At 48.4% G+C, this 27,812-nt stretch overlaps 1 protein-coding gene across 1 annotated transcript in view; it reads right to left on the bottom strand.

Annotated features, from left to right (window-relative positions):
• The window catches only part of C1PH16orf87 (chromosome 1p C16orf87 homolog), a 203,619-nt gene that overhangs the window by 94,073 nt on the left and 81,734 nt on the right, over positions 1 to 27,812 (bottom strand). The window contains exon 3 of the mRNA XM_069607063.1: positions 4,227 to 4,409. Within this exon, the coding sequence (XP_069463164.1) occupies positions 4,227 to 4,409 (183 nt within the window). The remainder of the gene's footprint in view (positions 1 to 4,226; positions 4,410 to 27,812) is intronic.

The raw sequence follows: 27,812 nt of genomic DNA, 5'->3' as shown, positions 1-27,812 counted from the left end.
ATAGTAGCCCGTCCCAGTTTGTTCTTCCAACATGCCCAAATCTGGATCCTCACAAAAGGATGGATCTCCCTGATATTGAGAATAGGGCTGTATACTGAAGGGGTCTGAAGACTGTTGGTGCTTCAACCCGGGACTTCTTACTTGGGGGTATTGGATCCTTAGAGTCTGAGGTGCTGACCCGTCGGGGGTATAAGAGAGAAAGTATTCAGGGTTCTTGGCGTAGAAATCTGCCAATGATGACATCCTTGACATGACTGTCTATGTCATCACTAGACCATTCTCTTGAACTGGGAATGACTCTTTCTTGGAGGGCTTTCCCTGTTTTATCTGGACTAGACCTACTGGTTTGAGCAGGGGTCTTTGGTAGAACAGAAGACTTGTCCGTGTGTTTATGTGGAGTAGAATGTTTGAGGTGTGGAAGGAGGCAGAGACTGCTTCCTCTGTTTTTCCCCTTCCCCGTGGGTGGGAGTGTGTTTACCCTGTTTTTTCGCCCCTTCGGAGCCTTTCGACGCCTGGCGCCGAGGTTCGGGGGTAGTGTCCCTATCTCTCGAGCGTGGAGGTTGGGACTCGGGAACAGCCGTTACGCAGCCTGCTGACGCCGACTCCTGGAGGGCGGTCTGGGGATAGAGGTCGGCTTCGTCTTCTGACGATCAAACCTCTGTTACCTTGTGGAGCGAGGCACTCTTAGCAACAGTGGATTGTTACCTGGAGTCATGCGGCGATCTAGATCGAGAACACCCAGAGGACACAGATTCGGACCGTTCTCTATGTGCCTCTTTCCGAGTACTCGACGTGCGCATCGAGTCTCGGTTAGACTTCATGTGTTTTGTGGAAGTGCTGTGGGTAGCGCTTGTGTCGCCGTGTTTTTCCCCATAGCTGCCTTGCTGGACGACATTCCGAGGTCGGGGACTTGCGCTTGGCTGTCTCTTGGCGCCACGTTTCCCTCGCCGTCCGAAAGCACGGCTTCGCTTCCATCCTTGATGGCACCCTCCGCTGCCATGGCCTCTTTAAGCCTGGCATGGTGGGCCCAATGCTTGATCGAACGGTCCTTTAGTGTTTTCAGTTTGAACCTACTACACGCTCTGCAGTTCGCCTCGGGGTGGTCCCTCGGCAAGCAGAGATTGCACGTGGCGTGTCTGTCAACCCAAGGGTACTTGCGGTTGCACTTGGGGCAAAATTGGAAAGGGGTACCCTACATACGCACCTTGTGGCAGCGGGCTAATAAGTGTAGGAATATATAAGAATGTACCTATATACCAAAGAGTGTAGAGTATGTCCACCCCCACTCTCCCTACTTGCAGGGCCGAGGCCAGAGGCCTTCCAAGGCCCAAATCCATTGTGCAGCTCTCGACGGTCAATACTTTCTCCGGGTCGGCGTCGAGTGTGGAAGTTCGGTGACTCGACGTTGGGGTGGAGAAATGGGGAAATAATATTTTTGCAAAAGTATTGCTAAGGCCAGGGAACTCTGCGGAATGCTTCCAACCAGTATGGCGGAAAAAAAACAATCTGAGGGTCCTAGACGCGTGAGGGATCATAGGTAAAGTGGACATCACACTAGGGATAGTATTACTGGCACGCCCTCTGTCGACGCCCATTTTCGAGTTTCGAAAAACAAACTAATACTCCCTAGCTTCCACTAGATGTCGGCCTATGCACAGCATGTAATCTAAGGAGATTCCACAAGCGCTATAATATATATATATATACACACACACACACACACACACACACACACACACACACACACAGGAAACAAAAGGCAAGGTAGAATACAAGGTGCATATATAACAAGAGTCGTATAGACATGAGGTTGGGGTGTCATTCAATGGTAGGTAGAGATTTAGGAGCGGTCCTAAGTACGGAGCCATTTCAGAAAGTTACATCTACATCTAGAATAGGGCTGGTCCTCTCTCAAGGCAGTCGGTAGTGTGGTCCAAGCGGTAGCAGCTTTGACTGGGAAGCTGGCTCCTCCGGCTGTGGACAGTTTGAACCTAGGAACTTCTAGGCATAGATCATTAGAGGCTCTGGTGTGGTGAGTTGAGGTTCTTCTAGAAAGTCTAGCAGAGATATAGGGGGGCGCAGCATTGTTCAGTTCTTTGAATGTAAGGGATACCGTTTTAAGGAATATTCTGTCACAAATTTTTAGCCAGTTGTGGTCTTTCCTGATGTTGGAGATATGCTCTCTGCGGGGTATATTGAGAGCTGCTCTTAGGGCATTGTTTTACAGTATTTGCATTTTACTTAGGAGGTTTTTGTTAGCGCCTAAATAAAGGGCATTACAGTAATCAAGCTTGGACAATATAAGTGCATTGGCAAGCGTAATGCAATTAGTTTTGGATAAGTAGGGTCTGCAGGCCCGAATCAGTTTACAGGTATAAGCTGTAGAGGAGGCCATAGAGCAGACTTGTTTTTTGGGGGATAATGTGGAATCAAGGTAGAAACCAAGTGTTTTTACCTCAGTTACTACTTTGATAGCATTACCGTCAATGTTAAAGGCAGCGTAGCTGAGGCTACTTTTAAGGTTGGAGACAGAACCCAGAATCAGAAACTCCGTTTTGTCGTCATTTAGGCAGAGGCCGTGTGAGGCCATCCATGCCTCAATGAGAAGGTTTATCTTATTTACTAAGGCTGTGTCTTCAACAAAGTTGCCCGAAATGGGTATCAGGATCTGGATGTCGTCAGCGTAGTTCGTGTATATGACACCTAGCCGGTCAAGTTTGTCAAAGAGTGGCTTAGAAAAAATGTTATACATTGTCGGAGAGACACAGGAACCTTGTGGAACTCCACAGGTGATATGGATTGGGTCTGCTGAAGCTGAGGGGGAGAACACTCATTGTACGGTTCGCTAGGAAGGATTGAACCCAGGCTATAGCTTCACTTGAGAAATGGGCAGCGGACGCTAGGTGTTTGCATAATACTGCATTGTCCACCAGATCAAAGGCTTCCGATAGGTCAAGGAGGAGTAGCATAGCTGTTTTACCTTTAGCCTTCAACTCATTGATTTGTGTTTTCAGGTCAATTAAGTAACACACTAGCAATGACCATATGTAAAGGACGACGGCAAGCCCAAGACGATTGAGTGCTACGTCAGACACTGGCAGGAGCCAGAGAAAGAATGGGAAGATCTTGGCCCAGGAGGGAGACAAGTAACTATAGGATGATGATATAATCTTTCTGCCTAAAATCTGTGCCCTAAGCAAGGAAAATGGATAAGAAATTCCTGGTAGGAGTAGGTTACAATGTATTGCTATTGGCACAGGAGGTCGACCCTTGGCTAGAGGAGAATTATGGACCAGTTCTGTACCCTAAAGCAAGGGGAGAGAAGAACTTTCTGGTATACAAAATCAAGCAGCGAGCAAGGAACAAGAATTCTGGGACTGCACATTAGAGGAGGGAACCCTAGAAGGACTAGTGGTCCCCAAAGTAGGTCCTCCCCTCCACCCATGTGCCAATCTCCTCTATGCAGAGGAATGAGGAGGTCTGGCAGTATGCCATTGCCACTTAATTGCTCAAACTTCCTCCTGGTCCAAGCTGAGAAATTGTGGAGGAGGGGGCGGGAGGTGGGGTTATTAGCATGAAGTGCAGTTATGCCACACTCCACTCCTGCACATAGATTATAGAGGAGCAAGCCACAGGAGACGAGTTTGGCTTCATTGCACTTCCTCCAATTTCACAAGACTACTAGCTGCCTTTAAGGGGGGTAACAGGGAAGGGGTGGGGGCAGGATGAGCAGCTAGTGTGGGATCTCCCAGATAATGTGGCCCAGAAAGGAGTAAGGAACAGGGAACAGGAAAGCCATGCCTTGCTCCTTTGTGCGATTACTTGCCTGAGTGGCCTCTGTTTTGCGGTCCATGAATTTGAAGGCATGGACAACAAGTGAAACATGCTGTGGCACGCCAATGAGAGAAGCTCGGGGTCAGCCTTCTCTATACAGGACATCACAGAAAGTGAAGAACCGCTACAAAACAAATCTTATAGTAAGGCAAAACTAATGACGATCAGCAGTTTAGACGCATGTGCTGAAGACTTGGATGTTGCATTCATCACTTTAATTGTGGGCCCTTTGGGTGGCAAAGCGCCACCTATAAGCCAAAATAAAAAATATTTAAAGCTGTCACTTCCAGGTGAAAATCCATGATACAGAAAGCCCTAAAAAAACAAAAAAACTGTATCAAATAAAAACACCATGTTGTACATTTTGTCAGACATTAATCTAGAATGTGTACCTCTCTCATCTTCATGCTTTTTAACAGTCACATTCTTGGGCCTCCCTCTTCCTCGTCTGATGTGGTCCGACTGGCTATGTGATCGCAATCTTTTCCGGTTCTCCAAGTCTTTATTTACTGTGGAGCTGATCCTCACTCGCCTTCCTCTCTCTGTGCGTCGTCTTCTCACATCAGACTTATCTTCTGTTTTGAAAACAGATTTACAAAAGCACACAGAATCAAAGGCATGCCCGACGAAATGCTGAATTTAAGAGTTGCATATTTTAACAGACCTCAGTGAATTGAGAACTAGGAGTTCTAAAATGGACCACTTGATTCTTATATAAAAAGAAAATGTAAAATCATATAAATATACAAAATAACGAATCAATCAGGAAACAAAAAAAAACCAAAAAAAAAAACCTACCTCCTTCAATATACCACTTTGTCTGTTCCTGTCTTGTCTCTACCGGTGTTCAACAAGCCTAGCATGTATAGGAGTAAGGATCTCGGAGGAGGGGAGAGGGGTTGATGTGAGAAAGTATAATTCCAGGCTATTCCCATGGTGATCCGGACAGATACTTCTGTATGCAGATAAATATGCTGTGTATGCACCAATGCCAATGGCAAGTAATGAGCCCTGCATTCCAGTCAGTCCGAAAAGTCCTACCTACTGGTTATTACCGAAAAGGATTCAGGAACAGCAAGAACTATCCTTAACCTGCTGAATACACACTATCATAAGGAGGGAGGGATGGCACATACAGAAAACAAGATTGGTGATCACAGCAATTTTTATTTTTAAGTTCAGAAGGAATGGAAAAGATGGAGATAAACACAAACTGGATAGGCTTATTCAGCGTGATCATTAGTATTCCGTCAACAAAACACAAGGCCGCTAGCCGCTAGGGTCTTTTCTCATGAGCGGTTTGGCTAAATAAGTGTTTGAACTGATTTTTAAAATTGATTTTTGTTATATTAAAAAGAAAGTAGGAGGTAAAGTCTCTAGGCTCAATTGAAGTCCTCCCAAGCTTTAAGGGCAGGGTTTCCAGGAAACGCCTATAGGTGAGGGGTTCAATTAAACATGGAACAAATCTAAAGAAAGTGGCGGAGGAATAAAGTCAATTCAGTGTGAGGACCAGGTCAAAAGGATATAACGTGCAGAATCCAATCTCTATTCTTTAATTCAATCCCCCCAAGTGCATGCGCAGGACAGTATTTCTCAAGTCAATCTAAGTACATTTACAGTCTTGGCCCTGGCCTTGCTTTTGCCCTAGACTGTATGACAAGGGAACTACCCATTTGCGGCTACTGTGGCAAACAATGAAATTGAACCCTCTTGTCCCAGGAGGGTTTCTTGGTTGATCCTGGGAGATAAGCTTCCACTTCCTCCCCCTGAGCAGCTACATCAGAAAAGAATGTGCCCGCCATCCAGTTTCTCAAAGTATGCAAGACTTCTTTATTTGGGCTGGTGGTTTTGCAATTTCCCGTGGTCCAGACAAGAGGTCCCAGCTTGCTTCACTCCAAAAGCTTTTAGCAGATCTCCCATCCCCTTCTTCCACAGGTCTTTGGGACCAGGCTCTCAGCAGGCTGCCCAGCGTGACCCATCAACCTTTATTCTTTCAAGCTGCAGCTGAACTGGCCAGCTATTGCCCCATCTCGTAGTTACTAATGGCGGTCTTGGTTTGGCGAGCACAGATTCTGATCTTCAGACTATTCTCTCTGACCAAGCCAGGAAGCGTGTGCCTCAATGTACAAGTGCTGATGGAGCGATGCATCTGATATGTGGTGTCTGTTCTCCCCTCCCCCATTGCTGCCATGTACTCAGTGGCCTAATTTCCACCAATTAAGTGGCTGATAAATTACTTTGTTTGCAAGTGTTGCGCATGATCTACTAAAAGGAATTGGCCCATGCGCCGGCCTCCATGGACCATGGTTCAAAAAGCCTTCACTGCTCCGGTGTTCCTGTGCCCTCGCACCACTCAGTGCTGACAGCAAGTTGGGGTCCAAATTAGAAGTTCATGCCGGTGTTTGCGCATCATGTGTGTTTCTGGTCCTCCAGCACTTCATCTATGGGCTAGCAGCTTGGTGCCCTCTACAATGGCAAATCACTTGCTAGGTTATAGGGCCAGTGGCCAGATTTTGTATGGTTTTTCACTCTGTTTGGGAAGAAAGTCTAGACTGCTTTCCCATTAATCTTATTCTTCTTTCCACCCCATACACCACCTTCTCCTGCCTTCCTCACGCCCCAGACCAATAGGTTTTGGTTTTTACTACTTTGAAAAGAAATTGACTTCAGGAAGTAGAAGGGAGCAGTGTAACCCCTGTAGTTACGTACATAAACGATCTACAGGGGTTGGAACATGGTACAAGGGCCCCTGCCCCGCCCCCGTCTCCCAGATTTCCCTAGCCCCGTCACACATGTTGACAGGTGCTCTTGTCACAAACCTGAAACCAAACGTTCAGCATTTAGATATTCCCCTGCATTCATGTAATTTCCTTACTTGAAACCCTCTAATAGAGCCTGACCAATCACACAAGTATTGCAGTTTAACTTTAACAGGGTAACATGTGTAATAAGCCATTAATTGGTTTGATTCATATTCGTTAATTGGGGTGTGCTAAGCAACACTTCACTTTGTATATTCTGCAGTTTATCAAAAAGCAACTCTACTTCAGAGGCCAGCATTACAAAATCAATTAGATGGATTTTGAATTGGAATTCCAAAAATATTGTCTCCCCGATGACAGGAAATTCTTTCCCATTTTAAAGCCTCCACCATTGTTTATCTTCCAGGAAGGTTCTTAAGGAACAGTCAGTAAGACAGCTCAGTAGGCTTGCCCCCACTAAAAGACTGCCAGGGCACAGTTTTCAATTAACAACCCACATCCAAAACACCTGCTTGCACTGAAGTACCAAAAATCTATCTAAGAAATTAGAATGCTGCTAGTCATTTTGCACAGGTTCAATTCGATACAGAATCTCTCAATTTTAGTGAGAGGGTCTAATTCAGACGCCAACTTGTTACAAGGGAGGGTGGGGGAGGGGAACTCTACATCTGAATATACAATGAAGCAGTGCAGATGATGCATTGGAATAGACCATCTCCGTTGGTGGGGACACTATTCAAATAGTCTCCTCCACTTGAACACATCTGAATTCAAACACGCCCTCACAATTGATGAAGGTGGGCGGAGAATTCAAGGCAAATTAAGACTTCCTGGATTTAAAGCAAGAGTTGCTGAAAAGTTGCACTACTTTCTCAAGCACGACACATACGATTAAACTATTTGGAGAAATATTTCACTGACAAAACCAGTTAATATGAGCCACCTTTTGAAATGAACAGCAGCTAACGTGACACAAAGTTGGTTTCAAGTTAAAGTGAGAGGCGCCAGAAAAGAAACATACTTTTTATGATTTCCACCTCTTAATCACTATGACAAGGGAGCGACTGCTGGATGCACCTGCGAGAGCACTCAACTAGGAAAAGCGGCTCATATAGAACCATCCAAATGGGCTTGAAGTTACATTCCACCAGAAGACTTTTTTTACAAAAATGAAACAGGAGATGCAGAATGCACCAGTTTGAAATGAAACTTAAAAGGGTAAAGAGGCCCGAATATGTCAAAAATATAATCGTGTTAACTGGAGAACAAGGACTAGGATACAGAAAGTTTAAAATACAATTTCAGTAGTAGAATATGTCAAGTATGTGGAATGTCACGCATGCTTTTCTTACTGTACATCAAATGAAGGAAGGTAATCCCGATTCAGAGTGTATTTAATGTCATGTTTTATTTCTCCAACAACTGTCAGATTATGGTACAATCTTATAATATTGTGGAATAATATTCTAAAGTTTAATACGTAGAAAAGCAGCAATGTTTTGTTGGTTTTAATAACATTGATGTGTTTGACCCACCCTGAAAGTATGCTAGCTTGAGGTTGACCCGGGTTTCAACTCAAAGCAAAATCCCTCTCACCTTTGCAAGTCCCAGAGGTGAATTTTAGAAAAATACTTGAAAATTCCAAGAAACTGTGGGTTTCACACAAGATAATTGAACAGGTGGTCGGATTTACAAAAGTACCCTGTCAAAATGGGTCAAGGGATTGGTCCAAAGCAAGCCTGTTGCAAAGGATCCAATCCAGGATGTTGTAATAAGTGTCCTTTGCCTTCGAACACCCTACCCAGAGTGGTTTGTCAGCAGGAAATGGGGGAGGACAGAAAGCTGTAGGGACCCCTAGTAGAAACCAAGATGGTGGATCCCCTCTCTCAGCCCATCTCTCCCCTTTGGCTACCGTCACTCGGCCCTCTTCCAAGGTCTGCTGACTTCAAAAGGGACTCAAAACATCATGATGCGTGTGGCGCTTTATGTCCGATCAGGACTTCCTTTGAGGCACAGGTTCCCAAGGGACATACCGTGGATGGCTCCTGTGCCCTGGAAGGAAGATTTTGCCCGTCCCTCAGAAGGCTCCAAAAGCACCTTCCTGGCCATTGACCTGCATGGCTGTTGTGCAAACACCCAGGTCAGAAAGTTAATACACATCTGATAGCCAAGCACTACTCACCAAAATGACACTAGCACAATATCAAATTGCTCTGGCTGTATAATTATGTGACCAAAACATAACCAGGCATGGCTTATGTGTGTATAGTTTAACATGCCACCATGCTGCTAGAGGATATGCAATTATATGAATCAGAGTGACAGGCAATTAAAACAGCAACTATGCCTGCTGTAACTTTGAACTTGCCCGGTTGCCACTGCAAGGCTTGCGTTAGGGTTGTCAGGAGAATGTCATCAAAAGCACATGACTGCACCAGAATATTGGTAAGGAGCATTTATGAAAGGGGCCATCTCAAACACCCTAGGGTGTGCATTTCTGGGCAGGCAGTGCATGCAAGTCTTAGTTACTTACCTGTAACTATTTCTCCAGCATTGGTATCTTTCATAGATTCGCATGCTTGAATATTCCCTGTCAGACCGGGAATCCTCAGCGATTTAAAAATTATTTATATACAATATTTCCATAGGAAAAGGCAATGAGAGTTTCCCATTATGTCTAATGAGATATTCACTTGTGTAGTCCCTCCACCTCACTTGGTCCTTTATGACCCCAACCAATGAGGTGACAGGGCTTAAGCTCCACCCCAGGCAGTCATCTTCAGATTTTGAACCGTATGTAGACTGCATATATGCCTGCCGAGTGTTGGAGCAGCCTCTCAGGGGAGGCGGGAGGGCGCATGTGAATCTATGAAAAATACCAAAGCTGGAGAAATACAGCATTGGATCTTTCATAGATTCACATGCGTGAATAGAATACCAAGCAGTTAAGCATGTCCAAAATTGGTTACAACCTGAAGGTTAAACTTCAGTAACTCTAGAGATTAGCAACTGAACTTAATCCACATATATTAGGGAAGGTGGGAGAAAAGGCTGCTCCTACCTTAAACAAATAAATGGCGGAGGACCGACTGTCCAACTGCTGATTCCTTGTTGGGGTCTTCTGTTAAGCAGTAATGCTTGGCAAATGTGTGTAGCGTGCTCCAGATAGCCACTCTACATATGTCTTTTATCGATACTCCTGTGTGGAAAGCGACCGATGCTGCTCTTCCCCTGGTGGAGTGACCTGTAGGAGGTCCAGTGAGCGGGCCACTTTTATACGATGGCAATGACTGATGCAATTAGTCACCCTGCGTGAGAGGCCTTGCTTAGAGCTATATTGTCCCTTAATGCGACCCGGGAATGCTACGAAAAGCCTGCGGAATGCAGAGAACTCCTTGGTTCTTTGAATGTAGAATTTGAGGACTCGCGCAATATCTAGGGTGTGCAGCGCTCTTTCTGCCGTTGAAGTGTGGTTGCTGGACAAAGTAGGGAGCACAATACGCTCGGAGTGCAATTTCCGATACTACCTACTTTAGGTAAGAAGTGAGGATGTGTCCTGAGGATGACGCGGTCCTTCTGCAATAGGGTGAAAGGCTGTTACGAAGAGAGGGCTTGGAGTTCACCGATTCTTCTAGCAGAGGTGATGGCCACTAGAAAGGCAACTTTACAAGATAGGAATTTAAAGTCACATCTATGGATGGGTTCATAGGGTGCCTCCATGAGTGCTGACAGAACTGTGTTTAGGCTCCAAGAGGGACCCGGTTCTGGCATTGGTGGAAAGCGATGCAACAATCACTTGAGGGACATTTTGATCACTGGATTGATAAGTAATGAGGCTTGACTAGGGTTTGTAGTATAAGCTGATATGGCAGATAGGTGTACTTTAATGGAGGACAAAGTCCTGCTCTTGCCAGTTGTAGCAAATATGGTAACATTTGTTCCACTGATGTGGTATGCAGATCTATACTTGAAGTATTACACCATTTAGTGAAATTTTCCCTATTCAGGAACCATGCTTTGAGCGACAGGCTTGCTGGGTCGTGGTGGAGAACCTTGTAGTTCTGTTGGGTCAGCAAACTCTGATGCGTTCTGAGGCAAATGGGTGACACTTGGGAGAGGCGCCGGAGGGTTGGGTACCAAACTTTACACTCCCATTCCGGAGCTACGAGTATCATCTTGCACGGTTACGCCTTCTCTCTGCATAGCACTCATGCCATCAATGGGGTCAGTGGAAATGAGTACAGGAACCAGCCCGTCCAGGTTATTGAGAACGGGTCTCCCAATGAAAGAGCCTCTGGGTATCTCGAGGCAAAGAGGTGACATTTCGCGTTGCTGGTGGCAAAGAGATCAATCACTGGCTGTCCCCACATGCAGAATATCTGCAGTTCCCACATGCAGAATATCTGCAGTTTCTCTTTTTTGTCTAGCTCCCATTCATGGGGGGGGGGGGGCTCATGTAATCCCTGCTTAATTTGTCCACTACAATATTGTCTACTCCTGGTAGGTGTTCTGCTTTCAACTGGACCTTGTGCTGTAAAGCCCATGCCCATAGCCTCTGTGCTTCTCTGGATAGCATCTCTGATCTTGTGCCTCCTTGCTTGTTGGTATAATGCATGGAGGTTGTGTTGTCAGTCTGTATCGTGACTACTTGCCCTGCTACAACAGGTAGGAAGGCTTTCAGTGCCCAGCAGATTGCCATGAGCTCCAGAACGTTGATGTGTAGTCGAGACTCTTGAGTTGACCACGTGCCCTTTGTCTGTAGTTCTGCTAAGTGTGCTCCCCAGCCTGATAGGGATGCCCCTGTTCTGAGAAGAAGCGTAGACGTAGGAGCTTGAAATGGCATCCCCTGTGTCAGATCTTGTAGGGTCCCCCACCATTGAAGTGCTTTGTGGAAGATTGGTGGAAGTTGGATGACATCTTCCCATGACCCGTGTGCTTGAGCCCATTCGTGGTCCAAGGTCTCTTGTATTGTTCTCATCCTTAGTCTGCAGTTGGGTATGAGATGTATACATGAGGACATCATGCCCCGCAGCGACTTGAAAGATCGTACCGTGGTCGTACTGTCGGGGAACCATGAGATTAGTTGCAGCATCATGGACACTGTCTGCAGAGCGTCGTATTCTGGGGATGCAAGTGTCCAACTCTGCTCCTAGGAAAAGGGCTCTCTTTGCCTGCACTTGGTTCATTGTCTCCCCAACCGCAGTGGTTGCGAGTTTGTACGAGCGTGCTTTTATTAACCAATCGTCTAAGTAGGGAAACACCTGCGTTCCCGAGCGTCTGAGGTTTGCTGCCACCGGTGCCAGGCATTTGGTTAAGACCCTTGGTGCCGACCTTAGGCTGAAGGGGAGAACTCGGAAATGAAAATGTGCATCTCCCACTGAGAAATCTTCTGTGAGAAGGGTGGATGGGGATATGGAAGTATGCGTCTTCCAAATCCAGGTTTACTAGATAGCCGTTCTCGTTTAGCCATGGTAATACATTTTTTAAAAAGATCATTTTGAATTTGATGCGCTTCGTGAACTTGTTTAGCGCCCTTAGGTCCAATATTGGTGGCCACTGGCCGTTCAATCGGGAGTAGAAACCTGATCCCCTTTGGTTTACTTGAACTGTTTCTATGGCTGCTTTTTGTAACAGTTTGCAAAGTTTAATCAAGTGGATTTTTTGAGGTAGGAGGTGGAAGGGAAGGAGGTTAGTTTATAAATTTGATGGTGTGCCCCTCGCGAATAACCTGTAGCATGCATTTGTCTGATGTAATGTTTCACCAATGATGGTAATGTTGGCTTATCCTTCCTCCCACCGGGGTGTTTTGTGGGAGGGGTGTATCTGGATTGTCAGCTCTGTTCCGATTGTGTTCGAGTGGCCCGAGCCACGTCTGCCTCCATGGGTGTTGAATCTGGCCGCGTACTGGTGACATTTATTGTCCTAAAACGTGGTGCTTTGCGTTCTCTGACCATAGGAGGGTCTGCTGTAGCCTCTGTATCTTGAGGATTAACCCTGAAAAGACCGAACGGAGCAGTGGTCCTTAGCTTTGTCTTTCAGCAAGCTAATAGTTCTAGCTGCGTCTGTGTCCGATTTAAATGCTTTTGAATTGGTCATCGATTTTTTTTTTAACCAAAAAGGTAATGTCTGTGAAAGGGCATGTCTAGAATGTGCTTGAACTTCTGGCCTAAAATTGGTTGCCTTCATCCACGCCTGTCTTCTGAGGACTGTTCTGTGGGCCATTTGTCGAAACCCTGATTCGACAATGTCTTCAGCTGCACTGATCATGTGATGGGAGGTGGCTTCCCCATCGTTATTATTGCTTTTGCTTCTTCTTGAAGCTCTGCAGGTAGAGGTTTGGTTAGTTTTGACATCCGTAGCCAGAGTTCCCTGTCAAAACGTGTTGTCATAGCTAAGCCATTAGCTGCTCTGATGGTTAGAGATGCTGATAACGAGAACTTTCTGCCCATAGCTTTGAGTTTTCGGCCTTCCTTGTTCGGTGGTGCCGTCAGAGGGGACGAGGGGTTTGCCAGCTGCAACAGTGATGACTGAGTCAGGCTTTGTATGTCCTCTTAAGCATAGAGGGGCTGTATCTGGAGCCTTGTATTTTTTTCTCTGGTACTGATACCAAAGCAGGTGTACACAGAGGTGTGGATAGGATTCTTACCCCTGCATCCCAGATTGTGTCCAACAGTGGTATAGTTGTCAGTTCTCCTTTGCTTATCCCTATGTTCGTAATGATTTCTTCTCTTCTGAAGTTACCTGTATTTTGAAAAGATCCGCTGCTTTGGCAATTATAGTGTGAAAGGATACCAAGTCATCCAGTGGTGATGTTTTCCCCTGGGAATCAAGTTTTCTTGGTTTTTCTATCACATAGTCCTCCCATTTGCAATGCTTATCTGGGTTGTGTGTGATCTCTCCTTCCTCTGGTTCTTCTGTGTCCGTGAAGTCCCTGAATGGGTCCTACTGCCAATCTGAGACCGACACAGTTGAAGGTACCATAGTTGGGTCCCTTGATGGTGAAAGTCTCCATTCTCTCGGTGAGGACCTACGGGGGTGAGACTTGTTGGTGAAGCGATGTGTGACAGTGGTCTGTCCCTGGGCCTGTGCGACTGTTTAGGGGAGCGTGGGCGTTTACAGGTTCTACTGCTAGTGGGGGAGCCCCTCAGCGTAGTGTAATGTGGTGACCTGTTTTTGTGGCGATCTTGAGCCCCTTGAGCTAGCCAGGGAAGAGCTGAGCTGAGTTATTTGGCGTCTATTGAACTCCATGATTCTTTGCATGGATGCCATCAGTGTAGGATCATATGGATCTGTTATGTCATCAGTGGTAGGGTGCCATGGTGGACTATTCTCTTTTGGATTATAAATGGGTTAGTTACCCATGACTTCAGTGTCAGAATATTCTTCTTGCAGAATAATATCTGGTAACTCCATCGCCTTTAATGGTGATCATTGTATTGTTACAGGTTCTTCCTGCCCTCCTGGAGTGGAAGAAATTATGTGCCTGATTCACAAAAGTGTTTTATAATGGCGCAATCCCATAGGAAAATGTTCCATGAATCAGGCCCTACATCTTTAGCTTTATTTGCACTCTCCTCCGTGGACGGTGGGTTTGCCGTTGACGGGATACTCATGGACGGCTTTTCTGGTCTGTTCTTTTCCGTAGACACGGTTATTGGTGACATCGACTACGAGTGATGAGTTGCTGTCTTTGTGGATGAGGATTTTGTGGCCGAATGAGAGTCAACTCCGTTGACAAGAGTTTCGTGGAAGAATGGTGCGTTTCTTTCGCCTTCATCGATGAAGATTTGGATGACGAGGACTTGCTAGTCAACGAAGATGTTTGGAGCGTGGTCATAGATGGCTTCTCCTTCGTGGATGGTTTGGGCATCGACAAAGTCTTATTGTTATTACCGCTTGTAGACCGTGTTCCCATAGATGGACTTCCCAGGCTTTTTCTGACAGAAGGTGAAAGGGAGCTTTTCTCGACCTTTCTCTTGCAAGGAGGGGAGATTACCCTTTCCATTGATGAGGCCCTTCTTTTCGAAGTGCGTCTCTCAGTTGTCTTGTGAGAAAGTAACAGGGGCTACCACTGACCAGATTTTGGCAATCCACTCATGTTCTGGGGGGGGGGGGGGGGGGGCTTTCGACTTCCACCTATGAGCCAACACCATTACCGACATTATTACATATACTTTATGGAGTGATTTCGTAGGAATTTCAACCAGGGTCCCGTACATGCATAGCATAACCAGTCCCCCGTTTTACCCTCCCACCCTCCCCAGGACTGGTGTTATAGCTTGTTGTATGTATCCCAAATATGTGTCTAGCTTCGGGCATTCCCACCAGATATGGGCCCACATACCGACCCCTCTACAATCTCTCCAGCACTTTGGGGAGGAATTCAGGTATATTTTATGGAGTTTGACCAGGGTTAAGTGCCATTGGACCATTATTTTTAGCCATGCTTCCCGGAGTTGTAGAGATCTAGTGGGTTTAGGAATCTGAGTCCACAGCCTTTGCCACTCCTGGTCACCTATGTTCATGCCTGTATCTGTCTCCCACTTGCTCATATAGGCCATGTTTGGTGTATTTTTCCCTTCCTTGATATATTTATATATGGCATCAGGCCTTTGTCCCCGGAGTGTGTATCTAAATATTATTGAAAGGGGGTTAGGGACCGCAAGCCTGCTTTTTTCAGTTCCGGGTGGGATAACTAGTGCCGCAGTTGGATGTATCCATACCTATGTCTCTCCTCTAGTCCAAAGTCTAATTTACATCGCTCGAATTCTTTAACCCTGCCACCTTCAAACATGTCTCGCACCATTCGACATCCACCTTGATACCACTGCTCAAATGTAGAGTTACCGCAGCCCGGAGTGAATTGGGGATTTTCAAATAGTGGTGTGCATGGGGATGGGAACGTAGTAACCCGGGCCCATGTCACTGCGGCGTCCCATGCCTGTCCCACCGTCGAGGTAATTGTACTGCCATACATTGGGGGGGGGGGGGTTCTGTCTGGCCTTGGTTTCCACAGCACTTCTAATCGTCCTGCCACCACCGCCCCATCCATCCCCCGCCATATTTTATCCCCGTCGGCTCTTTGCCAATCTCTAAGGATTCTAATTTGGGCCGCTATATAATATGCCCTAAAATCCGGCTCCCCCATACCTCCATGAGAGGTTGGCATTCTCATGAGGGATGTGGAGATTCTCAGATGTTTATGTTTCCATATGAATCGATTAGTGATCTTCTGTAGGGCTCTAAAGAAGAAGCGCGGTACGTCCACCGGCAGAGCGGCGAATAGATACAGCAGCCGCAGCAGTATTGCCATTTTTAAGACGTTTACCCAAGATAGCAAGCGGGCCCCAGTTAATCAACTTCGATTTAGTCTTTTCCAGTAGCGGCGGGTAGTTTGCCTGGTATATTTCTTCTATAGTTTTAGTTAAATATACCCCCAGATATTTGATCTTATTACTAGCCCATCTAGAGGCATGTGTGGCTTCGATTAGTTGTTCGGTGGGGATGGGCAGGTTAAGGCTAAGTAGTTCTGACTTGTTGGCATTCATCTTTAACCCGGCTACTTGTCCAAACTGTAAGCTCCTCGCAGACCCCCCACAAGGACTGCTCGGGACATGTCAGCATGAGAAGCAGATCGTTCGCGAAGGCGGCCACCTTGTGTTCCTGACCTCGAATGGTATGCCTATCATGGAGTCTGCCGCTCTCACCGCCGCCAAGAATGGTTTGAGGTGCAAAGCGTATAGTAGCGGGGATAGAGGGCAACCCTGTTTAGTGCCCCCGCTATACCTTAACCGGGTTGGATACCTGACCGTTAACTGTCAATCTAAGGATCAGGGTTTGATAGTTAGCCTTAATCCTATCTATGTATTTGGGTCCGAACCCCATTTTAACCATTGTGGCGAAGAGGAAGCTCCACTCCACCCGATCTAAGGCCTTTTCTGCGTCGATCGCTAGGAGCAGAGCCGGGACCTCCTGCCGCGGTGCTTTTTCTATTTGGGGGGCTACCCTCCATACATTATCTGCCGTTTGTATACCCTTGTTGAATCCAGTCTGGTCGGGTTTTACCAACTTAGGCATGATTGTATATAACCTGGATACCAGGTCCCTAGTATGAATTTTAGCGTCTACGTTTATCAATGCTATCGAGCGATACGACCTGCACATCTCTGGGTCCTTCCCCTTTTTGTGAATGAGGATTACCTTTGCCTCTTCCATAGACCTAGGGAATTCTTTGTTGGGGCCTACCTGATTAAAAAATCTTGTTAAGTGTGGGATTATGAAGTTTATAAAACTCAGCCACGTACCCATCGGGACCCAGAGCCTTATTTGGTGCTAATGTGCCGATTGCTTTTATGACCTCATCTGTTATATCCTCTTCTAATCTGTCCGTCTTCCTTTGATATGGCTTTGAGTGGGACTTTGTCCAGATAGGACTCTTGCGCTACCGGGTCAGGATTGCTTGAGGAGTACAGATTGGTATAAAAACAGCAAAACTCTTTGTATCTCTTGATATTTTGTACACGTCCGGCTTCCCTCCCCTTTGATTTTCAGGATGTTTCTACGTTTATCCTCTTTTCATAGCATTTGCGCTAGGAGACGGTCTGATCTGTTGGCCTTGACATAGTACCTTTGGCGCAAGCGCAGAAGACTCCGTTCCGCTGCCCTGGTCTGAATGAGATTAATTTGGCCTCAGTGTACAGCCCTCCCTCTCAGCGGCTCTTGTATGTTTCATGGCCATACGTTCCATTGCCTCTAAGTTTAAGCCCCAGTGTTTCTTCCTCTAGTCTCACCTCCCTTTCTCTCCTTGCTTTGATCACTATAATCTTGCCCCTCACCGTGGCCTTAAGGGCGTCCCACCAAACTTGAGGCAATGTATCCTCCCAGTTATTATAGGTCACAAAGTCCTCCAATTCCTGTTCTCCCTCGCTAGTATTTTATGTTTGAACAACAGGACCGGGTACCGCCATCTCCACAGTCCCATTGGTCCGTGTGGTCTAGCTATAGACAGGGCGAGAGGGGCATGGTCTGAGGTTGTCATAGGTCCCAGGTTAATATCTGTTAAGGTGCCCAATAGAGGGGGCAGACATCCATATATAGTTTATGCAGGAGTGGGATTTATGCGCATATGAATAAAATGTGTATCCTGTCGCGTCCCCCTTGACCTCCCTCCACGTATCCACTAGGGCCAGTTGCTGGCCATGTAACAAGACGTGCCTGATGGAAGCTGCTCCGGAGATCCGAAATTACACATACTGAAAATAGACGACCCACTCTAATAATGGAAACATGGGCGTGTTAACAGATGCCCTGCCACTACTGGAAATATTGAGCAGATCGTGTGAGCAGCAGCAGTGAAACTGACTTTGCAACGTTCGGCGGCCCTGAGACAAAGTATCTAAAATGGCAGACAACAATGGGCGAGCGGCCGCGAACACAGGATCAGCAAAACAGGCCCAAGCAAGGCGTGCACAAGAATACATTGTTGCCTGGAGTTCAATTGCATTGGACCCCTGCCGATGGAACGGTGAGCGGCGACTTGGGAGGATCGAAGATGGGGGGCCGGTGACTGAAGCCTGCACGGAAGCCCCCACCCCCAAAAGCGTGAGAATATCGTGCGAGCGGCTTCTGCCGCCGGCGAGTGTTAACAAGTTGAATGCTCGGGTGCCACACACAGGAGCGGAGGTGCGGCTGATGGCCCGGGCAGCAAACAGCTGCCGAGTGTTATGGGCACCGGGAGCAGAGGTCCAGTGTGTGTGTGTCGGGCCCTCAAATACATAAGAGCACGCGTGGGTGCGGAACTATGGTGCCAGGACTTGCAGAATCCATTGATTCTCTGGGAGCCGGAACAACTGGAATGGAGGAGCTGTGCGACATTTCCTTTGTCTCTTCTGCGCGGTGGATGAAGGGAGGGACTGCCGTCGCCATCCTGAAACGAAGCGCCACCATTATGCAGTGGAAGCACCCGCGCCTGTGAGAGTGAGGTGCAGGAGTTTGCTGCCTCTGATAATCAGCAGTACTTGGACCGAATGAAGAGAGGGACCAGCGTTGCTTGCCGGTGTCATGATCTCTGCTTCCAAAAGATCAGGACTTGCCCGACTCCCTTGGAAGCAGACCCATAACCCCGGTTCCGAGTGCCAGCCAGTCCCAATTGGGACCTTTTGGACCCTGTCCTGGCGCCAGGCTCATAAAGATGCCCAGTCCCAGCGCTGGAAGCGCCGGGCTCATAATGCTTGGGTGGACTTACCTGCAGCAGACCATGCTGCTTACTTACCTGCCAGTTGAACCCCTGATCCTCTTCTGTTTGGGACTACTTTTCCTGTTGGGTGGGGCAGGAGCCACTCCCTAGGTTCAGAACACTGGAACTCTTCTGGAAAGCAGGAACTCTTTTCTTACCTAGGCGTGGCTGTGGAAGGAGACACCCAAGCACTACAGGAGGCTATTTAAACCACACCCGATGGATGAATCTTGCTTTGTGTTATTCTGCATTCTCTGCAGCAGAACGCTCATCGTGTCTTCTGCTTCTGATCCTGGGCCTAAGGGAACAAAGGCTTACCATCCTGGAATCCAGTCTTCAGCAGCACCTGTAAAGACAAAGAAAGAACAGGTTAGCACTACGGTCTTCAGTGGCAGCGCATCTCTTACCTGGTCCATCGGCTGTCACCAACGCCTCGCGCTGCATTCCGGCATCTGAAAGACAAAGGCTTACCTACTCTTTGCATGCTCCGGAGGTCTTCGCACTGCATTCCGGCATCTGAAAGACAAAAGCTTACCAGCTCTTCGCACGCTCCGGAGGCCTTCGGCGCTGCATCCCGCATCTGAAAGACAAAAGAAGGTGCGTTTAAAGACATTGGGCAACTTTATTACTCACGTGCCATTACTCCTTCCCACGCCGAATCCAGTGGGTATTCCAGCACCCTTCAGCTTCTCTAAAGCTCCGAACTGGTACCTGCAAGATAAAAGGGACAGTTAGTGCGCATCGTGAAGCAGGCTACAAGCGCTTACTTGCGTGCTTCCAGGCGCTTCTATTCCTCACGCGGGTTCGATCCTCAACTCTCATCAGCCCGCCATCGCCGGAACCCTGCAAAACAAGAGATATCATTACAAAAAGACTTTTAAGACATTTGAAGTGCCCAGAACTTACCGTTCGTGCAGTTAACGACGGACAGCAGTCCTCTGAGGTCAAGAGGCCTGCACCCTTATCCAGTGAAGAAACTGGTTACGGCACCCTGCCCCGAGGCAGATGGAGAGCTCGGCGTTCACTTACCTAAGGTGAGGGCGTTATGGGGTTCTACAGGAGAAGAGAAAGGAAAGAGGAGAGAGGCACCCAATAACCCCAGTTCATTAATCCCATATTTTCTATCTGCAGACATCTTACTCTTCGAGTCAGACATACAGTGCACAGAGGTCCAGCCCAAAGAGCCAACCGTGTGTTACACACCACCTTTGAAGATACGGCATTCACCCAGTCAAGACCGGCGCCTCTGCGGGAATCAGGTGAGCGTTACAGCCGGACACTTCTCCCACACGACGAGCAAACTGAAAGGGAAACACCTGGAGCGAAGTGCTGCTGACAAGTAAGGTGGAGATATCCCTGGCATAGGCATAGGGGAGAGCTAGAGTCTGAGTCCGGACACTAACTGTAGCAGCCACTGGACATGAGAGGTGCCCATGAAGCGCCTAATATAGATGAATTGCGCCACTGTGCTCATTGGGTGAAAGTGTGGGAGGCAGAGGAGGAGAGGAGGCCTTCTTGCTCTGTCTGGGGCACGACTGCATGGCTTCTGCGCCACACGATCCCCGAGGCGCCGGGTGGAGGCAGATAGCCCACAAAACACAAGTGTTGTGCATCAAGAGCAGATACTGGAAAGCGCAAAGTACCAAATTGCGCTCCGTGGCTGATAAGTCAACTCGAACGCGGGAGGACATAACCCACTCAAGCACATTGCTAAACGCACAGGAATCCATGCGGGACACCCCGAAACAACAGCCAGGACTAGTAGTGACCCGTGGACATCACGGCGAAACAGAGCCACAGAATTGCTGTGCCCCGGACGGAGCAGCATGGGACACTTATCCTAGATCACAAGATGGTGAGGAAAGGGATCAAAGGCAAGAGCAAGCAACCCACGATGGATGCGTTTGCTAAGACACAGCAGTCCCCAACTGCGCCGGCGCAGGCGGACGTAAGTGGGCCCACGGAGAGCTCCCCTGGGACTGAAAACCACCAGATATTGGCAGCCATAATGGAACTAAGATTCTTGGGGGATAGCGATGGTGGACTGAAGGACCTCCTTGGAGGCCAAGATAGACGCGGTGGGGATAGATGTCAACTTGCTGCGACAAGATGTCAGGGCGCTGGCAGACAGAACGAGCAGCCTGGAAAGTGCGGTCAAAACTAACACGACCACCAGCACTGATAATGCAAAGGAAGTCCACATACTAAAGCAGCAGGTGGCTAACCTGGAGAACCGTGCGGAGGAGGCCGAAGGGAGAGCGAGAAGGAACAACATTCGAGTGGTTGGTTTGCCGGAAGGAGAAGAAGGCCAGGATCCTACAGACTATGTGGAGAATATGATCCTGCGGGAAATAGGAGCTGACAAACTCTCACAAGGATTCAGAGTGGAGCGAGCGCATAGAGCCCTCATGAGGAAACCGAAGCCTGGAGCCCCTCCCCGCGCTATAATTGCCATCATAAAGATCGTGAGAAGATTTGGGAGTATTTCAGGAAAGGGGGAACGATAGATAGAGCCTCGGCTACCATCACAGCTTATCCCCGATTATCCACTAGGGCCAGTTCTCCCATTTTCCTTCTGAGATCCCCAGAGGGCCCCCCCTTGTTGCTACCATGTGGCCCTGCTTCTATCCATCAAGGGCTTCCATGCCATATTGAAATCCCGTTAGTATAATGCAGCCCCTGGCAAAAGTTGCCCAGCCAGTAGAGGGACTTCTGAAGAGTCTTGGCCATTATTAGGTGTGTAAATGGTTGCTATTGTGTCTCCCTCCTACCCTCAAGCAGCACCGCCAGTTATCTTCCCTCGTTGTCTGTGTGGATTTGATTGCCATCTCCAATCCGTCTTTCAGGGCAATTATTACTCACCTCCCTTACAAGATTGTGTGGCCTGAATCAACCTATTATATCCCCAAATTGGTCTGAATATGGGTCTCCTGGAGTGTGGCTATGTGTGGATTTTCCTTGCGGAGGAATCTCTCAATGTTCTTTCTCTTGATTGGGGAGTTTAAACTGTTGACGTTTAATGTCAAGACATTTAACTGTTCCATATTAACCAGTGCAATAGGGCGTGCTAAACTTGTCTCTCCCAATGATATTTAGGCATCTTGGAAATTCCGATGACCGGGGCATAATATCAGGCCTCAGATGCCTTTCGACAGTTGCTAGCTCCTGGATCACCGGGTGGGTCCAGCTGGCACCCAGCCCCTCTCGGTTTAAGAACCCGCGAGCCGGACCCCAATAGCTGCCCGGTTTGTCTACATGCGGGAATTCCCTTTCCCATTCCAATAAGCCGGGTCTCCTCCCCCATCCCCATTGCATCACGCTCTTGTGTTGGTTCTAACAACTTCTGTTCTTTTAAGCACTTTATTTTTTTTAAGTATACGCCCTCCCCAGGGGTGTCTTATAATTAGGGGACGTGCTCCTTGACCTCCTTATATGTCCTTCATACCAGGTTGGCCCCATTGATCTGGTAGATGATCTTGGGGCTGAGATCCACGGAGAGAGTGTTTCCGCCCTTTCCTTGATTTCTTTGGGCATGCTTCTGTCCATTCCCAAGGCTTCCGAGTGACCGCTAGACCAGCTGGAGACACGCATGGCGGTGGTTTATCGTCCTCTAGGCCGAGTAGCGCTGCTCCTTGCTCGCATGTCGTAATTTTATGTTTTTTCCCCCTGCCATGTAAAGCTGAGGGGGAATGGATGGAGCCATCTGTATCGCACCTGGTTTTCTCTCAGATGCGTCAGAATCGGGGCCATGCATCTTCTCCTGTTCAGGGTGGTTTGTGACAGGTCCTGGTACAACTGGATGTCTGCGCCGTTGTGGGAAATCTGGCCCGCTTTTCTGGCTGCTTGCAGGATCCTCTCTTTCAGTGTGTAGCTATGGAACGCCACCAGGACAACCAGTGGTCTCGCTCCCGGTTCCTGGCGCTTTGGCCCAACCCTATGTAGCCTGTCGAACCTGATGTCATCGTTGTGATGCTGGAAATGCATCGGAGGGACAGGGCCTCCGTATCCTTGTCCTTTACTGCTTTTTATCGTGTGTTCTGTCGTGTTTTCCGCGCAGGAGTTCATGTGGGACTCCTGGCGGTGCATCTCTCTCTTTTGGTTTGGTGAACGGACCCGTGGGATACCCTTATGGCACCCATGGGGGGGGGTACAACCCTGTGCCCCTAGTGTATGTTTTTGGGCACCTGTGGGTGGCCCACAGAGCAGGGTATGGGCTGGTGGCAGCTCCATGCTGAAATCGACAGGTGCGCAGAGTATCCTCCATTTTGGGATACCCCGGCCCTGCCACTGGGATCAGTTGATTCCTGATGGAAAACAAGATAGCCCCTGTGGCCTCTTGCTTTCTATTACCCATTACCTTGTTTTCCCAAAGTCCTGGGAAGCCCTGACTCTGTCCCTTCCCCCTGACTGGCTGTTGGATGAAGTGCCATATATGGTGTTGTTGTGAAGGCTCGGACAGACTAGCTGGAGCCTTCCCGGTGATACATGTTGTGGGTACCTCCTGTGGGTGGGACCTGGGTGAATAGAGTGTGACGAATATGCATTCTGTGTTGTGGGTGTCTAGTATCTGGTGGATGACACCATGACTGAGACAACCCTGCCCGAAACCGGTATGAATGCAGCTTGGAGTGTTGAATGGCTCGGTACTTGTCCCAATACACATAACCTGTTGTAAGTGTCTGGAGAGAAGTGAATGGCCGGAATACCTCGTGTGCCTGATTGGCTGCCTGCTTGCATGAATGCCCGTGGTTGTGATTGGATGCTTGAGTGTGACCCAGCGGAATGAATGGGAGATCAACAGTATATCTGGGGACCGCTCACTGCTAGGAATCGTGTTCAGAAGCTGAAGTCCACTACGACGAGTAACTGGAGTAACTGACGCTTGACCTTGAAGCCCTGCTGGACGAGAAGAATTGCTGTTGCTCTCCTTCACAATCTGAAATCTGTTGGGCCTCCAAGGACTGACCCAGAGAGGACCTGGTAAGGTACCCTCTTCCCGAGCTACGAGGGACCATCGTGCACAGCTGATCTTTGCCAACGCTCCCTGGTAGACAGACCTTCGACAGGCTGCCGACCCGATACGGGGACTGCTGCGGAACTCCAAGGAGAAGCACCCGGACTGTTGTCTGCCACTGTCGACGACCGCCGTCGACCGTAGCCGCCATGCTCCCATTTGCCTAAGAACTTCCATTGATCATCGGACGCCCTCGCCTGCATCGTCATCCGCTTGTCTCCCGCTGGAGAAGGCCCGACCGTCGACGTGCCGAGGAGCATCCACCGGTGGGTTTCCCGCCACCTAAGGACCACAGAGACGCCGACGACTCGACGCCTTTGCCGGGCCACAGTTCTTCATCTCTTTGCGGTCCAGAACTATCGTCACTGGAGGTGCCCCGCACGCCTCTTCCTTGCAGGATGCCAACACTTTGTCATCGACGAGCACCGCTAGGAACGAAGCTGCCACTTCCCTGCCGTAGTTCACCCCGTTCATCGTCGGACGTTCAACGACCCGTGACTGCTGCCTTAAAGGGAGGGCACTCAAGAAGGGCCGTCGATTCCCCGACACCGAACGCCAAGTTCCCCGACACCTCTTGACGATCCGTGGCTCCCGCCTGAAAGGGAGGCACTCAAGGAGAATCGGTCGACGCATCGGAGAACTCTACTCCACCAGGTACATTGGGGGGGGGGGGCAAAACCTTAATAGGAAGAAGTGAGACTATTGAACATATGGACTGAGCTTGTGCGATATATCTTATTTTACAGGTTGCCCAGGTTGGGGGTGGGGGGGATCTCCACACAGAAATGTGTCTAGGTAACGGGGCCAGCATTCTGCCTATTGTTTCAACCATCTTACGTTCCTGCCTATCTCTATTGCTGGTTTACTCGTTATTGATCTGTGTGACATTTTAACCGTACAGTTGATGTACTTTAATGAGATTCGATAACATTGGTGGTACCACTCTAGAATTGTATATATGTATCATTATTGACTTCTGAGTACAAAGTGCGTTCTTGTGATCGTGTACATAACTTTGAATATTAATTATATAAAGACTGTTTTCAGTAATACAGTGTGTGGACATTCCTTTGTGGGTGTTCGGGAACTACACTGTACTTAAGAACCAGCCTGCATCACCTCCTGAGAAGCTAGGCCTTGATTGCTCATCCATTGCTACCTTATAGAGAATCTTGGCTGGGGTCTTCTGTGCCTCTCCTCTACCATATGGAGAGCAGAAGTACAGACACCCCCTACCAGTCTTTACAATCATTCTGATCCTCTTCTAGTGGTTCGCCAAATATTGCTCTCATTGTTTCGGGTGGATCTTGTTCCTGCTCAGTCTCAGGCAAGTATTTAGTGTGTATATTGGATCCTCTGGATCTGTTCTCCAAATCCTCGGCCCTCAACTCAAGGTTATGGGTGGCTGTAGCTAGGGTTTCTAGAAGGGCATCTGCCTTTCGTGTGTCTTCAGTCAGCTCTTGTATGGCTCTCTCATTCAGGTCCACTCTTCAATTTTGTTGAGGTCCTTTTTATTTCTAGTCTTCCCTCTATGCTTCCATGATTTTTTCCACAATTTCCCCCAGAAGAGCCTTTAGCATTGAATGGGTCGCAGGCATTTCCTGTGGATTCTGGCTGGTATCTCGTGTGGATTCCGTGGTCCCATCCTTGGGGTCCCGAGACCTCTGCTCCTCCGACTCCCTGGCCCAGATCTGCACAAGAGTCCCTTCCTGATTCTTTCTCGCCGTTTGAGGAGCCTTGGGTATCTTTGGACTTGTTCCTTGACATCCTGGAGGAACATGGGGGCTTCTGGGGTGGTGTTGGTATTGATTATGGCGTGGCCTAGTAGCCCCTCAGTTGTGGCAGAGCTGCTGTGGATCAGATCGTGACTGGCACCCCCGTTAATTCACCCTGGAAGGGCAGCAGGACACTCTCCCGGGTCTGCGCTATCTAGGGTCTAGATGATGGGGGCGGTTGTGCGCTTGATTTGATCCTTCCTGTGTACTAGCTTTAAGTGCTGCTGTTCCCGGCCAAGGATCCTGTAGTTGCCCGCCACCCACAGTCCCTCCAGCTGGTTCCAAGCTGTCCGGTGGTATGGCCCTTGGAAGTTGGGTGCGAGATCGCAGGTCCCCCACCCAGGCCTGATCCTCTGGAGGAAGTCTTCTCCCCGGGGTGTCACCTCGATGGGAGAGGGGCTCTACCCACACTTCTGTTGTCTCTGTGGCCCCCTGCCATATCCCCCACTTACTTGGTTCTTCTCTGGAGCGGTGGACCGGGCTGTGTCCTCTACCCCGGAGAATACGAGTTGTCTGCCGCGTCTTGAAGGCACTTTATGGGACCTGTCTTCTGTGCAGGCCTTGACTCGAGTCCCAGGGGATGGGTGACTTTGCCCTTGACTCTTGGTGTGTGGGGAGGGCTATGAGGCCCCCCGTCATTTGGGAGCTCCTCTGCTTTGTACCTTCGGTCTGGGCGTGAGGTGGTCCACCTCTCTGAAGCCGATTCCTCTAGGAGTAGGTACGGTGCGCGGGCAGCGGCAGCCCCTCTTTGTTTTCCGGGAGTACACTGCGACGTCTCCTCGCAGCTGTCCTCAGGGTCCGGTACCACCGGTCTCCCGCAGCAGGATCCACCTTTCAGGATCCGATGCGGCGGCCGCTGACCGGGCCCCCTCCGAACGCTCCTGAGGTGAGCGGAGTGGTCAGTGGAGCCATTCAGGACCCTGGCGCGCCTCGATAACTGTCAGCTGCTTCGGTGGTGGGTAGCGGGCCCTGGGGCTTTCAATTACGTGCCGCGGTAGAGCGGCTGCACAGAGGCTTTTACAGAGTTTCCCTCGTCTGGATGCCCGCACTCCACACAGCAGTTACCAGGGAGGGCGATTTTACTGCTTCTGAATGTGTTTTTAGCGCTTATCAGGTGAATCGGCGCGGTAGCTCGGGGCGACGCGTCCTCACAGTAGGTCTGCCATCTTGGAATGGCCTCCTTGTTATTGAGGTCACAAATAACAGTTCTATGGGCCTTTCTTGGCCAATAGTCACCTTCACAAAAAGAACTTGACTATCACTTTGCCCTTTCGGTTTCTCCTGGTTACCACAATTCTTTTTTTAGTGTTGTTATTTCACTTCAGGACTTCTTTGACACTTGTACACTTCTTCCTATGGCCTGATATACTCTACTGCTAAGGGCTTCTTGTTCTCACAGACTGGTAATCCTGGGCATCTGCCCTTTTCCATTATTGCTTACCAACTGTGTTGGATAATGGATCTTCTTGATAGAAAACCAGAGTAAGATAATCTATGTGTTTGCGTTGCACCCATTCATAAGGGTTCTATACAGGGTTCCTTTCCCTTCGAATAATATGTACTTTTGGTCTCTTCCCCTCTCTTTGTTGTATTGCATACAATTCACAGTATCTGTTGTCGTCAACATGCCTCAGGGTTCACACTACAGTTGGGTGGACTCATCCGTAAAGGATTTCTGCTAATTTCCTTGTTGCAACCGCGTCTGCTTCTTTTCTCAGTCTCCCATGGCTTCCACGGATCGGGTATGCATCCTTTTCAGCTGCGGTATGTGAAGTGCTGCTGTGGACTATGTGAGGTGTCAGCAATGCAAGGCGGATAACTGATCATTGTCCAAAACATTACATTCTATTATTGAAGTATATAAATTATATTAAATGCCTCACTATCCCTACTGTGCTGAGGATTTCCCTGCCTAAAAGAACTAAAGGGAAACACTAACACAAGATGTCTGACACGCACGCTTATCAAATACAAAGTAAAATATATAGCAATTCAAAATAACATCAACAAAATTCAGTTTCGTAATAACCTCTCAACCTTGGCGAGTTCCCTTCCACAGGATTCAAGGTGAAGTCAACCCCAATGTTTAACCAAAAAAAACCCTGTAGATCAGTTCTTGAAGTTTCACTGTCAAGGTAAGGTTTTGTTAACCAAAGTTCCAACAATAGCAAATCTTTTCTTCTTGGTGAAAC

Source organism: Ambystoma mexicanum, chromosome 1p (genome assembly GCF_040938575.1).
Source record: "Ambystoma mexicanum isolate Mex_15411 chromosome 1p, UKY_AmexF1_1, whole genome shotgun sequence".
NCBI lineage: Eukaryota > Metazoa > Chordata > Amphibia > Caudata > Ambystomatidae > Ambystoma > Ambystoma mexicanum.
Note: the sequence above shows the minus strand (reverse complement) of the source record. Positions and strands in the feature narration are given on the sequence as shown.